Genomic DNA, 13,845 nt, shown 5'->3' with positions numbered 1-13,845 from the left:
ACTTTTGATACATAATATATCAATAACAATAGAATATGACAATTAATGGTAATGAGTAGTATTGAGCTAAACAACAGGCTGGGACTTCTAGGTATCTTTTGCCTTAATTCACATTTCATCCTGATATAAAAAATTTCCATACCTGTAATTGCTAAGTTATGGTTAGAACCAGAAGCTATATAGTTGATCCTTTCATCTAGATCTATAAACCTCGGCACTAGGGCCTCTTCCTTATTGTCTGAACCTATCTGTCCATGAGTATTACAACTAGGAAAAAAGTTTAATGACATAATATTTTAATCAGTGTCTAGATGCTATAAAAGAATGAGGCTTTTCAAATTTTTTTTCATCAAGTAATGGTTTAATGATATCATAAACAATCTTGTTTACATCTTTGCTCACCTGAAACACACGTACAACTATAGGTATTGAATTTTTCTAGCTTTTAAAAAGTCCAACAAAACACTATCAATGAACTATGGCTGTTTCAAATGCTATCAGATCCAACTTAAAAAACACATACTTTGCAATTGTGCAATTTATTTTTTACTGATTTGCAGCCAAAACCAGCATATGCAGCATTTAGACAATTTTATCAATACAGTCAAAACAAAAATGGTTTCACTGATCTATAGTCATCATGGCAAATTACTAATATATCATTTACCCAACACAGGCAATAGAGCCTCCTTCAAATCTGAACACAGAATGTTTTTCTCCACATGACACCTGAGCTACAGGTCTGTACACCAAAAACTTCAACAACTGAGGAGTAATCTATAAAAAAGGTAAATAAATACCAGTAATGTCTAAGTAATTATTTATGTCAATTTTGTGAACAACCAATCCACACCACATTTAATCAGAAAAAAAAGAATTAAAGTATAGCTTCAAAGCAAAATGCTTTACTGATGCATGAATATTTCATTTAAACAAATTTTTCGTAACTCTTTTAGTTTTGAGATATACTTATCCAGACACAAAATAAGGAGTTAATCCAAACATCATATCAAATCACGCTTTAAAACAACATTTTGTGAGAATTAAGGGCATATTAAAGGACAAATTATGAAATAATTATGAAATAAGGGTAATATTTAGGAATTTTAAGGACTTTTTTGAGAAATAATTAGGGCTTAAATCTACTTATCAAAATTAAAAAAAACAAAAAAACAAAAACAAAAAACAATGTGTATGCATCTCCACAGAGATGAATCAAAGATTTCAGGGTAGGAAAGGACACACATTTTTTGGTGAAATATTTGAAATATTCACCCCATCCAGCTATAAATAATATAGGATTTCCACCAAAAATAAGGGCTTTTATTTTTTTTTTACGATTTTGAGACTTTAATATGGAAAATAATGGCTGCTGTAAAAAAAGGAAAATAAGGGTCTGCATGAAAGCCTGTTGTATTCTCACAGACAATGGCCATTTTTGAACTGCATAAACTAAAAAATATTGTGACCAAATGGTGAAGAGATTTTTTTATAAGTACCAGTACACATACATGTACATGTATTAGACAACCATTTTGTGTTAGCAGTATTAAGCAGTATCTATAGGGAAGCAGAACAAATCATGTGCCAGGAATTTACCATGCCACGCATGTAGTGAAAATGAATGTCAGTTCCGCAAAAAAGTGTTATGTATTTCAAACTATGGTCATGTGACTGTCACCTGATCTGGATGAGGCAATGGTTTCCCATAACAGTTGTTGTTGATAATAGGTGGCAGTAGTTTACCCTTTAAAACAAAATATCAAACTGGAAAAGAACTCCTTTGTGGCTCTTAAGACACAGTATACGGTAAATTAATTAGGGCACAGATTAAATCATCAGTTCATTACAAGTTCCACAAAACAGCAGGCCTGTTCAGACTGAGCCACAGCATAGTAGAACAGCAAAAAAACAAACATATGACAAAGAGGTACTACTGGAATGTCCAATATGGCATTAAGTATAAAATTATCTAGCATTGATGGGATACTTCAGCAGTATCCAGTACTGTTAAGGGAATTATCGTCATTACACATTATTATGATTAATTACAATTACAAAATATTGTCCAACAGTAAAAAAAAAATTACAGTATTAAGGACACAGTCATCCTCTTGTTTAAAGCGAAATGATAACAAAGAGTCATAGGTTTTTTAAAAACATTCATAGGAGTGAGGAAATGGAATTAAAATTAAAAACCATGTCTAGTCTAAAACATGTCCTGGAATATATAATACATGCACATATCATCATTTTAATCCCTTCTTTTGAGAAAAATCATGAAGCCAAAAAAAAAAAAAAAACAAAACAAAACAAAAATGTCATCAAGACCAATTTGATGCCTTCTTCATATCAACAGTGTTGGATTAACATACCTGATTCTCTTTATAATTCTGGACTTTGAAATCATATCCCAGTTGAGCAAAAAAGTTGTTACCAAAGCTGAAGACATTGCCATTTGTTAACCAGACCATGGTATGGCGACCACCGCAGGCGATGCCAGCTATTGGTGGATTAGGTTTCTGGTTGTTCAGGAGGTAGATAGGTTTTGGATGCCAACATGTTTCTGTACTGTTGTTCCCCAATCTGAAAAAAAAAACATCAATGAAGATGTTTGACAATGATGGCCTTCACATATAATAAGTAACATATTTTTCGGAACAAGTATTGGCTCTTTTACAATTGGTAGTTCAGACTTACAAGTACGAAACCTTTGTGGGTAAAATTGAACTTACATGTATCTTTGGTATTTAACTCTGATGAGTAACCGATACATGTGTAAGTAGTGTACATTCAGAAATTATTGCTTGCATTATTTATTGTAATTATATCATTTCAGCCTAAAATGCGATTTTTTTTTATCTTTGCATCTTCAATAATTCTCCCATCAGTCACATTTCTCTATAAAATAAAAATGTCACAACAATTACTGATAATTTACAGTACTTATTTTACCTACATTTCTAGGCTCAGTATACTATTAATACCTGATATCTTTGAAGTTTAAAATAAATACTGTAGAAGGAGTTAGGTGGGAACTATCAAAGATCAGAAAGTCTGATGTTCTGATGTAGCTATAGACAAACAAATATGACAGTTAAATGGCTCTGTGTACAAAGAGCAAGAGTGGGTAAATAATAGCCATTGCCTTTTGGAGAATTTTGATTGCATCATTCATTGAAATTCTTCATTATTTCTGCCGTAAAAGATTAATAGAAATAGTGAACATTAGTTATATTAAATATGGAGTTGATTGATTATAAGAGAAGTAATTTGACCTTTGGGATCAAAATATCATTTCTATATGACTTAATATTGAATATGATAGCTAGTCTGTCCATTTATATAGTACATGTACTGAAACCCTCAGGACCCAAGGGTTATTTACTTTGATGCATTTAGGATAACATTTCACTTTATGCTTATCAACTTGAAAGCAAACATTGTTGTTTTCTATAACCTTCCTGACACTAAAAGTGACTAACTCTTCACCTTGGGGAGCAAATGTCACAACGTGTAAAAATAAACAGATATTGAAATTCATAGCTAATACAGTAATAAAAGGTAATTCACTCATCGACCTCCAAACATTTTGCAGACCTGAGAATGGTATTATGGGATTGCTCATGCTCATAATGACTAATACGATTGCCTGTGAAAAAGTACAGACAAAAAGTTACTTTTGAAACAGAATAACTTGAACTTTAAATTATTGAATGACCTAATAATCTAAGTGCACTGTGCATGTCTTTAAAAAAAACATGACATCATGACTACCTTGGCTTTTCCTTAGTGACAAGATTCAGGAAAATAAGACCCAATAAATAGCTTTTGTTGTTTTCTTCAGACTTTTACTCTTACAGTTGTAATAAGTAATGCAAGTAGACATTTTTTCTTCCTTAAGTCATATTTGTTTCACTACTGTTTTGTAAGTACTGCTGTAGAGTTCAATAAAGGAAATCAGGGTGTGAATGGATGGTGAAGAAAATCTTAAAAAAGGAAACAAAAAACTTAAAAGTGCTAATTTGATTTCAGCTAATCTCTGCAGGTTCTATAGGGTGAAAGTGTCTAAATTTATAAACCTAAGGTTTCTCAGGCTTTCACAAGAATTGAATAAAATGGGCTTTAACTTCGTTAAAATTCACTCTAAAAGAATTAGGTAACAGGTTCGGGAGAAAATGTCGACAAAAATGTTCAAATGAAATCGAAGTAAGTTCATTACAGAAGATTGAAAAGTGTATTAATTATTGAGAATTGCAACAAAACAGAGTTTCAACGTAATTCAATCTCTGTAATTTTCACCATCGCGAATTGAACACTGCCATTATCAGAATTACCACATTCTTACAAAACACCCGAGAGGCAACCTAAAGACCTTCTGCATAATACTCAATTCAACTTACGTCAATTAATTTGATCTAGAGCAAGTCTCTTAGAACCTTGAGGACAGGCTTTGTGGCACTGTAGAGAAAATTTGCCGTGGTGGATATTAGGATACTCTGTGATAAGTCAAACAATTATTGGATTATGGATCCCACCTCGGCCTTTTGTGTCAGGAATGATTAAGGTTCAATTAATATATGATTGTCTTGACTAGAACTTTGACAAGTAGAGTGAACACTTCCTTGGTGTTTTACCATGTGGTGGAATAATTGTGGAAAAAGGGAAAGGTACTGCCATCTCCCTTAGAAATGTTTATCAATGACAAGATATAAACACTAAAACATCCCATTAGAATCATAATACCCCTAAATAATTGAGTTAAATAGTTTATAGACTAAAACATAATTCTGCTGAATTAAAAGAATATATTTATATACAATTTGTATATATGGGCTAACAATGTAGATTCCAGATGGATTTTGTGGGGTATTGAAATTCTTAGTTTTGCAGTATCAACATCTCTCTGCTTGAGAGATATTCTCTTTTTTTTCAGTTTGATCAACTTTAAGGATAGGTCAGAGTTTCTTTTCATAGAGTGGAGGGTATCTGGCTTTCCAATCTCATTCATTATTTGTCAGTTTTTAATGTAATATTTTATCCATATTTGTACTGATTTAGTTTTACTTACACATTATTTCTGTGTTAAAAAAATCAACATACTGGTAAGTCTTCCTAACATTTATCAAAAGTCTCTTCGTCAAGGGGTCATTGTACATGACATGCAGTACATACTGATAATATTAGTTTAGATGGAACCAGGGACAGGGGCTTATGTTTGAAAATTTTGGTTGATTATAACAAAATAATTGGAAACCTAAAGCAGGCCCTATTTCAAACCATTCAGCTCCCTCCCCATTTTTGGGACTTCAGGATCCACCACTTATTAATGTAGTCAGGTTCCTGCAATACCACCAGCAGAGAGTTAGCAAGTAACAAGGACATGTGGGGGAAAATACCATCCCAATTGGCTAATTCATAGTCAAGTCTGCCATCATCTATAATCTTTTATTTTCATCAAAAAGATTTTAAAAAGTTTCTCCATCTAATGGAAGAAAAAATATAAAAAATCAAATTATGAAAGGAGACAAATAAAAATTATGCAGAATAAATTTCTTGTTATCCTAGTCATTACTATGCCCATAAAAATCCAATCTTATTTCTGACAAGGCGATTTTATGCTATTAACCTTAGGGTCATACAACATTATTACTCATATCTGTATGGATATAACTTTTGACAGACCGATGCACATCTCACTTCTCTGTCAAAAATGTAATCATAACCAATCAATGAAACCTTTCAGACTAGTTAAACTTTTTAACTTTACAATTATTGGAAATTTAGAGGTTTGAGATGCCTTATATTTAATTATATAGACAAATTCTACAATGAATATAAGTTAGAGATTCAACACTTTGGTAAAAAGTACCATCAATGTAATAAATTGGACCAATTTAGGATCTATTAAGGGAGACACCCTTTCTACATGTATTGACATTTTTGTATCATATGGTACAAGTCATGTATTATGAATTTTATTTCATAATGAAGACCCCCCCTCTTAATCATTACAAAACAACATACCAAAATGATTCATTTGGAGGAAGTCCAGATAGTTGCAACAAAATTCTAATAGTCTAAAGTATGGTAAAAAATAGTGATTGCAATATACCTTCTAATTTTTCATTGGGAAAATAAAAAAAGTCCTACTATTTGAAAGAACTGTTAATACACAATATTGTTTTGGGGACAACTGCAGCCTGCCCTGTGATTTTGTAGGTTTATTTGTCATTCATTAAAGACCCATGAGTGACCTTGAGCTGACATTTTTTTTGCTGGTTGAGTTGCTGTCTCTTTGACATATTCACCATATCCTTTCTGGATATATATACTGAGGTTTTTTCATAGAAAGATTTATGCTGAGGTTGGGTCAAACCTTTTCTTTTGTTTCAAATATCATTGTCAAAAGTTGACAGTGACCAAAGATGATGGAAACAAAGTTATAACAATAGATCATATGAGTATTAGTTAAAAATGAGCACAATGAGCATATGGTCTGTGTGAAAATCAGTTTTAAAATATTCTGTAAATATAAAATATAACACCGAAATTCTTCAAAATATGGCTATGTAAAAAACGGATTGGTAGATGATCTCTACAACATCTGTCAATTTCCAAGTCCAGAAAAGTTTTCAAAACAGGTCATTAAGATGGAAAACCTACATGGTAAAATTGTAGCTAGAAGGAACGTGATGTATGTCAAGCTGACATGGAAGTATAAACCATAGAATGAAGTTTTGGGGGCATGATCCTTGATGACATTTGATGACATTCAATACCAATGATATGCTTGAATCTTGATCACTAACCAAAACAATACATTCTTATATTACAAAGATGATAAAGGCAATTCTGCTTAATCATGATGGTTATTGCAATGCTAAAACAAATGTAATTGCAAAACAAAAATGTCATATTTTCTCAACCGATTTGATCACTTCAGGCAAAGAAGGGTTTAATTTTTCACTATAATATTTCATATCTCAAAAACCTTCCTTGAAGCTCCGAGCCAAGACAACATCTTTTGAATATTAATCCAGAAAGAGGTCAAAACATTCAGCTGATACAGAATTGTATATCGATAACACTTGATCCCAGCTGAGACATGAGTCAAATATGGGAAATTAGATCTTACACCAGAGATTAATGGACAAAATATGGAATACTGAAGATCTCGACAAACTGATGTAACTTGGTGGCCTCAGGACTAACCCTGTCAGCCTGTAGAAACAGTTGTTTGACAACAAGGATCACAGGCAATCGTACATCATCATATTGTTCAATGTAGATTGAACCTCCCCAATAAGGACATGATAATACTTGTCAAAAGTTTAATTCTCTTATGATTTATACAATAATTTTCTGTATTGTGTGCAGATCTTTTTGAATTTTTTAAAAAGAGATTAATGCATTTTCTCTTAGGTTTAGAATTTGATAGGAAAATGAAAGAGCATGACTATTTCTAAAGAATAATTTATTTTCCCTGCAATTCCATAATTCCACTATTATAGTAAAAAAAATACTAACAAAGTCAGAACTGTAGTGACAACATGTACGATACTATAAACAAGGTTACAGGCCAAACCAAACTATTTACTTGTTTTCAGGACCATCTCTTTTCTCAAGATTTCACATTTTCAAACTTTGGTGAAAAGTTGAAAGAAATAAAGTAAATTAAAAATTGCCGCCTCCACAACATTAAGTTGAAACATTTTTTATTATATAATGTATAATTAAGTATAAACAGAATTAAGAAAACTGTGAACAAAACTCACTGAAGAAACCATATGGTCAAATCATAAACAAAATTGTCAAAAAGGGGAGAGGTAATGCTTCAGTATGATCCCACAGTACCTATCTAAAGTTCTGTCAAAATATCAAATAGCTACAATAAAGTTGTTGCAGAGAAAACTAATGAAAAAGTTGTGAACAGATGCGTGTACATATGGACACAATGATCACTATATACCTCCTGCAAAGAAAGGGTATAAATTAAAAATATCCGTTACCTACTCAAGTTAAATCTTGAAAATGTCTGAAAAACAAGGAATTAACTTTGAATAGCCTTAGCTTGATATTAAAAGATTTTTAGAATTTTAATACTTTCTATTACTACTTTTATTACATAATATGGCTTATAAGAATTACCTAGCTTTAAAGTTGTGGGTATTCTGTTTAGTGTAAAAGATGGGAAACACCAGAAAATTATGGCACATAGAAAGCTGTAAAATTAAAAGGAAAAATAGTAGGTAAAAAATCCCAAAACGCCTGTGGTAAACCTAAAGATTGTCATTACACAAGTAATTGGTAGAAGTATTGCAGACTTCCATTTTCCTTAGAAGTAAATCAACTGTAATTGTTTCCTGGAAGGAAATTTAAACAGCTTTCATATCGCTATTATCTAACTCCTCGGAACAATTATCCCTTGAATTCCTGGAGATTACTAACGTATAAACCTTGTCAACTTTTTCATCTTTTCTCATTTATCCAATTTTCAGGTGTCAGACCCAAGCCATCGTTCAATACAAATATTGTTAGCAATGGATTAACTTTGTAGTAACCTGGGGTGAAAAGCCATAACAAAGAGTAGTCCTCGAAGCACAGAGGAATTCATATTCCGATAGAATATAATTTTTCATCCCTGTTAATGTTTTACCAATATCATATCAAAATGCCCTATTTGGCATGAGACATAAAATATGAACAATCACTCGTTATTATACCATGAATATTGTCCCAACCCCAATGATCAATTAGCACTGGAGCATTTCATGATTAACTTGGACATGATCACACCACAGGATGTAGCTATCTTTCTCTTGTATATATTTTATAATGAAAACACAGCGTGAAAAATTAATATTATTTTTCTTTGATTCAACCATCATCACCAAGTGATAAATGTTAGAATTGCATACAGCAGTGAGTTTAATCCTGTTAGAGACCCTGTTTAGAAATTGATGTATTTTTTGCTGTCAGAGGAAGCTGTTTTCTTCATTTAGGAGATGACTTTTTTGAGCTGATTAATAACCTAATGACATCCTGCATAAAGTTCACATTTCATACAGAAAGAAATGATCTGTCAGACATATTTCCTACATATATGAAAAATATTGTGTGGTATGTTTAAAAAAAATTCTAAACCTTATTACTAAAAACCATATCCTAAATACTGGGGTAATAAAAATCTTATTTACATACGAGCATACACCTACAATATTTCTACAGTAATAACTAGAAAACTATGCATAAAGCTCACTAAATGATACCCCTGCATCCCACATGGTCATAATATAAACAGAATTTAATGACACTTGACTCTGACATGACATGACATACCTATACACAAATATCAAGTTGGTGTGATAAGCAACTGTAAAGAAAACTGTAATGAAAAAAGTGTGGATGGATGAACAGACAAACAGACACTATGATAAAGAATGGGAACCAGAGGCTCTAAAAAGCCTGAAATGCTCCTTTGGTATAATGAGCGATATTGTTTTTTTTTAAAAAGCAGCCATTTGTTCTTGGATAAAAATTCATTATGCTGCACACTAAAACCCTATTGGCTAAACCTAATGGTTTTGAAGATATATGCAAAAAAGTAATGCCGTCTGACCACACTATTTATAGTAACAGTGGCCATGATTTTCATGGATCAAAAATCCCCACATCAGTTCTAGGCAAAATATCCTTAAGAACAATCATACCAAGTCCACTAGTGTCAGAAGAGTATATTTTTTCAAGTTATAATATCAAAAAAAGCCAAACAAAGTTCAAAAAGATCAATAACTCCAACATGGGTTAACAGATTTATATGAAAATTTGACCAAAGATAGATCAGAATCTGGCTAAACCTTATGTATGTGGAGGTATTTACAAAAAATACTGTTTGACCCCCATGTTCTATTTTTATTAAAGGATGCCATGTTTTTAAATGGATAAAAAAAAACATTTGTTTTTATGCAAGATACCCAAACAAATAATCGTGCCAAGTTTGGTTCCAATCAATCAAGTAATTTCAGAAGAGAAGACTTTTGAAAAAGAGTACACAGACGGACACCAAGCGATGGCATAATCTCACATTGGCCTTTGGCCAGGTGAGCTAATAAAAAGATAAAAAAGTATTGTAGTATGAACTACCTCCACAGTATGTTTAGGTGCAATATGCGATTTATATACAGTAATAATGGTGGAGAATTACATTTGTATATACTTGAGTGTATATGTGATTCTGCTTAACTGTTTCATTAAGAGTAAGAAATTTCTTCATAATGGCAACACATTCCATAGCAAAATTGGTATAATTTGTCAAGAATCAGGCAAATGAATATATTGGCATATGTAGGACTATAACTTCTGCTCTACAAGTGGCTGTAGACAATATGAAAAATAGAGAGAAAAAGATATACTTACTGTCCACTGTTTCCATTACCCCATCCAAGTATCTGGTTGTCATCTGAAATGTCACAGAAAATAATACAATATTACAAACCTATGAAGGAATACAACATAGAAAGAGAGGAATTTAAGTTAGTTATCTGATTATTCTAAGGAAGTAGAAAATTATAAATCTGAGCAATAGTACCAGCTATCCTCCTTGAAGATATGAAAAAAAAAAAAAACATACAGTAATGGGGAAATCATTTTAAACTCAGATAGGTTATTGACATTTGTGACATGACAGTTTTTTTACATGTGTTTTCTTATAATTCATTTGGCTTCTATACAACATGTCCAAAAGTCAAAGCTAGAATCAAATTCGATTCATAGAATTTTAGGATTGGAAGTTATTATGAGAAAAAATATTGGATCTAAAAAGCAAGACACAATGAGTGCTAATATTTCTATTAGAATTTCCAGCACACTTCCTTTCCTGTCTGCTATGAAATAATGTGTTGGAACATTTTGATATGTAACGTCCAAATTCAATGAGAAATGATCATGGCATGAAATTCATAATATTTACACTAGATGGGATTTGCCTGGCAGTCAAAAATTCTATCAATTTTCAAAAATATGAAGAAATTTGCTTGAATGCCTTGGAGGAATCACCCAAATTAGAATACTGTCATTTCTCGTCAAAACTCTTGTCAATATTCAAATCCCTTTTCAAAATATCATTTCATTCCGCCTTTTTATTAGCATTATATCTAGCAATTTATTTTCAATTCTGGGTCGAACCCGTCAACGATCATTCTCCTTGGTAGTAATGAATCCTATCATCCACACCTAATAAAACATCAACTTATTCAATAGCCGATGTCAGCCCCAAGTCCCATAGTTCTATCTTAAATTAAATCATACACCGATATGGCAAATATTCTGTCAGACCAGAATAGAAAATTTAAATTAAAATGCGACATGCTTCCTTCATATCATATCTCATTAGTCAAGAGGCCATTTTTTATACTGAAGTGCAAAAAATAAGATGTCATAAAAGGAAAACCATATCGCAATATCAACATGGCTGAAATTGGCTCGCGACAAATTATGTGCATTCATGTGCAGAATTTTTCTTGATAATTGTGCATAGTCCAATATTCCAATGTTTTAACAGTCATTAATCATATAATCACTTAATCCCTCTACTTTTCCCTAATGATGTCTGCTTCCAATACAGCACCATTTTTATTTGGCCAGTTGGATACTTTTTTATAACAGGGCCTCATTAATAATGATCCAAATGTCGATAAAGTTGATGACAACAGTTTTTACTTTATTAAAAACAAAATTATTCTGTCTTATAAGATGAATTGCCATAAGATAAGGAAAAAAATTCTAGATTGTTCTTCTCCACTGAGCATACGGAGTGAGATATCCAACTCTACCACCAAAATATGTTCAATATTCAATATACATCTAAAATCAAGCTCAGAGTAATGTTACAGCAAGTAGAATAGTTAACTTCAGTGAACAGAATTTGTCTCCCCCTGATACAAGCAACTCGTAGCCATAAGCATAACCCCCAATATAGAATAACACTTCATCAGGTAATGGTCGTTCAAACAAAGGATGTTGTAAATGACATTCATTTTCATTACTGAATAAACATCTGTAAAGTTTGATATGGAATATTAAAACAACATTTATTAAATTTATTTTCATCAACTGATACGTTTTCCACAACTCAAAATTTCGCAAGTAGCATTTTAAGGGGGTGATAAGTCATTAAAAAAAAAAACAACAGAATATTTATAAGTATTTTAAAAATCTGGCATTCCATACTGTATTCATTCTTTTGTGGTTTAGATACATAGATATTTTCTAAGAGTGGAAGACTTTTAGATAAAATATCAATCTGACAAATATATAAATAATTTTGTAAAAAAACTTATGATTACTGGCCAAGGAGTAGTTTTCACTGATTTTTTGTTCTCTCCTGTGAAACAATTTAAGACGAAACTTTAAAGAGATTGCTGATATTTTGCTCTCAAAAATGAGCTATCATACAACAATTTTTTTTGAGGAATAAAAATTTTGGTGAGAAGATTGGCGAGAATTGCTTCTGTCTTGAAAATGGCGAGATCTACTCTCTTACCAGTAAATATTTTTGAATTAATTAGAAACCTAAAAAGTTTAGTCTGATAAAGTACGGATAATCCTTAATATATTGTAGAAAAGAATTTGTTTTCTTGAGCACTGTCACCAATATGAGCATGATAGGTATAATCATGCTAATTAGATATCATAACAAGCTTGTTGGACATTCTCAATTCAATTGTCTTCAACCAAACACTGCATTATTTACAAAAAAAAATCCTCCATTCTGTGTACAGAACTTTATTTTGGAGCCAGCCCTTTCTTTAACTGCATATGATTCAGAACTTAAGTGTCAATATGATTCTTCTATTATATAACAATAATGTATTGGGGAATAACTGATTATAACTCTATGAAAATATTACAAAATCCTATTTAACCCAGGCACAAAATTCAATTGCATTGAAGCTTCAAGATTGAAAATAATTCTCTAATACTAAAGTTCAAGAACTATCTCATCTGCAGAGACCATTTCACGATTGCCTTATTAACTGTAGAAGAACCTTTTTGCTTGAAACAAGTAAAAAATCATTTCCTCTCATTGAAGATTATAGGGAGAACTAATGTGTACAATTTGTAATATGGAAAGTTAACAGTCTCTTATCGGAGACCTCAAAGTGATATCTTATGTCACAACCATCTTTAATGGGAATGAATGGTGAGGCGGACAAAAATTAAATGCCAAAGAGAAATTTGTTGATAAAACCGAAAGCGGAGACAAATAATTGCAATATTTGTTAAGATGTGAGAATTGGCTGTTATGAACTCTGGAACCATGCTATGACCATAGATCATAGGGCATAAATCTGCCAATACTCCGACAATATTAATCATTGCTATCTGCTGCATCCAACATTATATCATGGACCAAACGAAAATTCATCACCATGTATAGCGCATTATTGGGAAGTATAGTATCATATCAAAATTCTATATGACATCAGATATTGGTTCTGAGACTATAAATCTAACACATTCATTCAAGTGTTATGTGATACCAATTTCCTTAGCCTCTATGGCCAATATTCATGTCCGTTGACAATACTTTTCAATATTGGCAATTAATCTTTGAAAAAACATGACAGATAATTTTTGCCATTTTCATAAAAGGGCCATATAAAAATTACATATTTTCTGATGGCCTACTATTAATCTTGTCAACCTTCCACTTTCTTCTGTGATTCCGGACTTTGTAAGGACATGGCCTTAATCATTATTAGCTTCAAGAAGAGCAAACTCAATTGTAATTTTTTTTATATTTCCAGTGTTTTCCACAAAAAATATGACGACCTTAAATCA

General features: G+C 31.8%; 1 protein-coding gene across 13 annotated transcripts in view; it reads right to left on the bottom strand.

Moving 5' to 3' along the window:
- The window catches only part of LOC148622211 (uncharacterized), an 89,304-nt gene that overhangs the window by 43,516 nt on the left and 31,943 nt on the right, over positions 1-13,845 (bottom strand). For all 13 annotated transcript variants that reach the window (XM_088571869.1, XM_088571868.1, XM_088571865.1 and 10 more), the window contains 4 exons: positions 10,420-10,462; positions 2,376-2,586; positions 668-777; positions 143-267 (listed from right to left, as the gene is read on the bottom strand). In XM_088571869.1, the coding sequence (XP_088427995.1) occupies positions 143-267; positions 668-777; positions 2,376-2,586; positions 10,420-10,462 (489 nt within the window). The remainder of the gene's footprint in view (positions 1-142; positions 268-667; positions 778-2,375; positions 2,587-10,419; positions 10,463-13,845) is intronic.

This window comes from Perna viridis, chromosome 3 (assembly GCF_037379345.1).
Source record: "Perna viridis isolate PV_CMFRI_1.1 ecotype Kerala chromosome 3, ASM3737934v1, whole genome shotgun sequence".
Taxonomy (NCBI): Eukaryota; Metazoa; Mollusca; class Bivalvia; order Mytilida; family Mytilidae; genus Perna; species Perna viridis.
The sequence above is the reverse complement of the archived record's forward strand: the minus strand, read 5'-3'. Positions and strand labels throughout refer to the sequence as shown.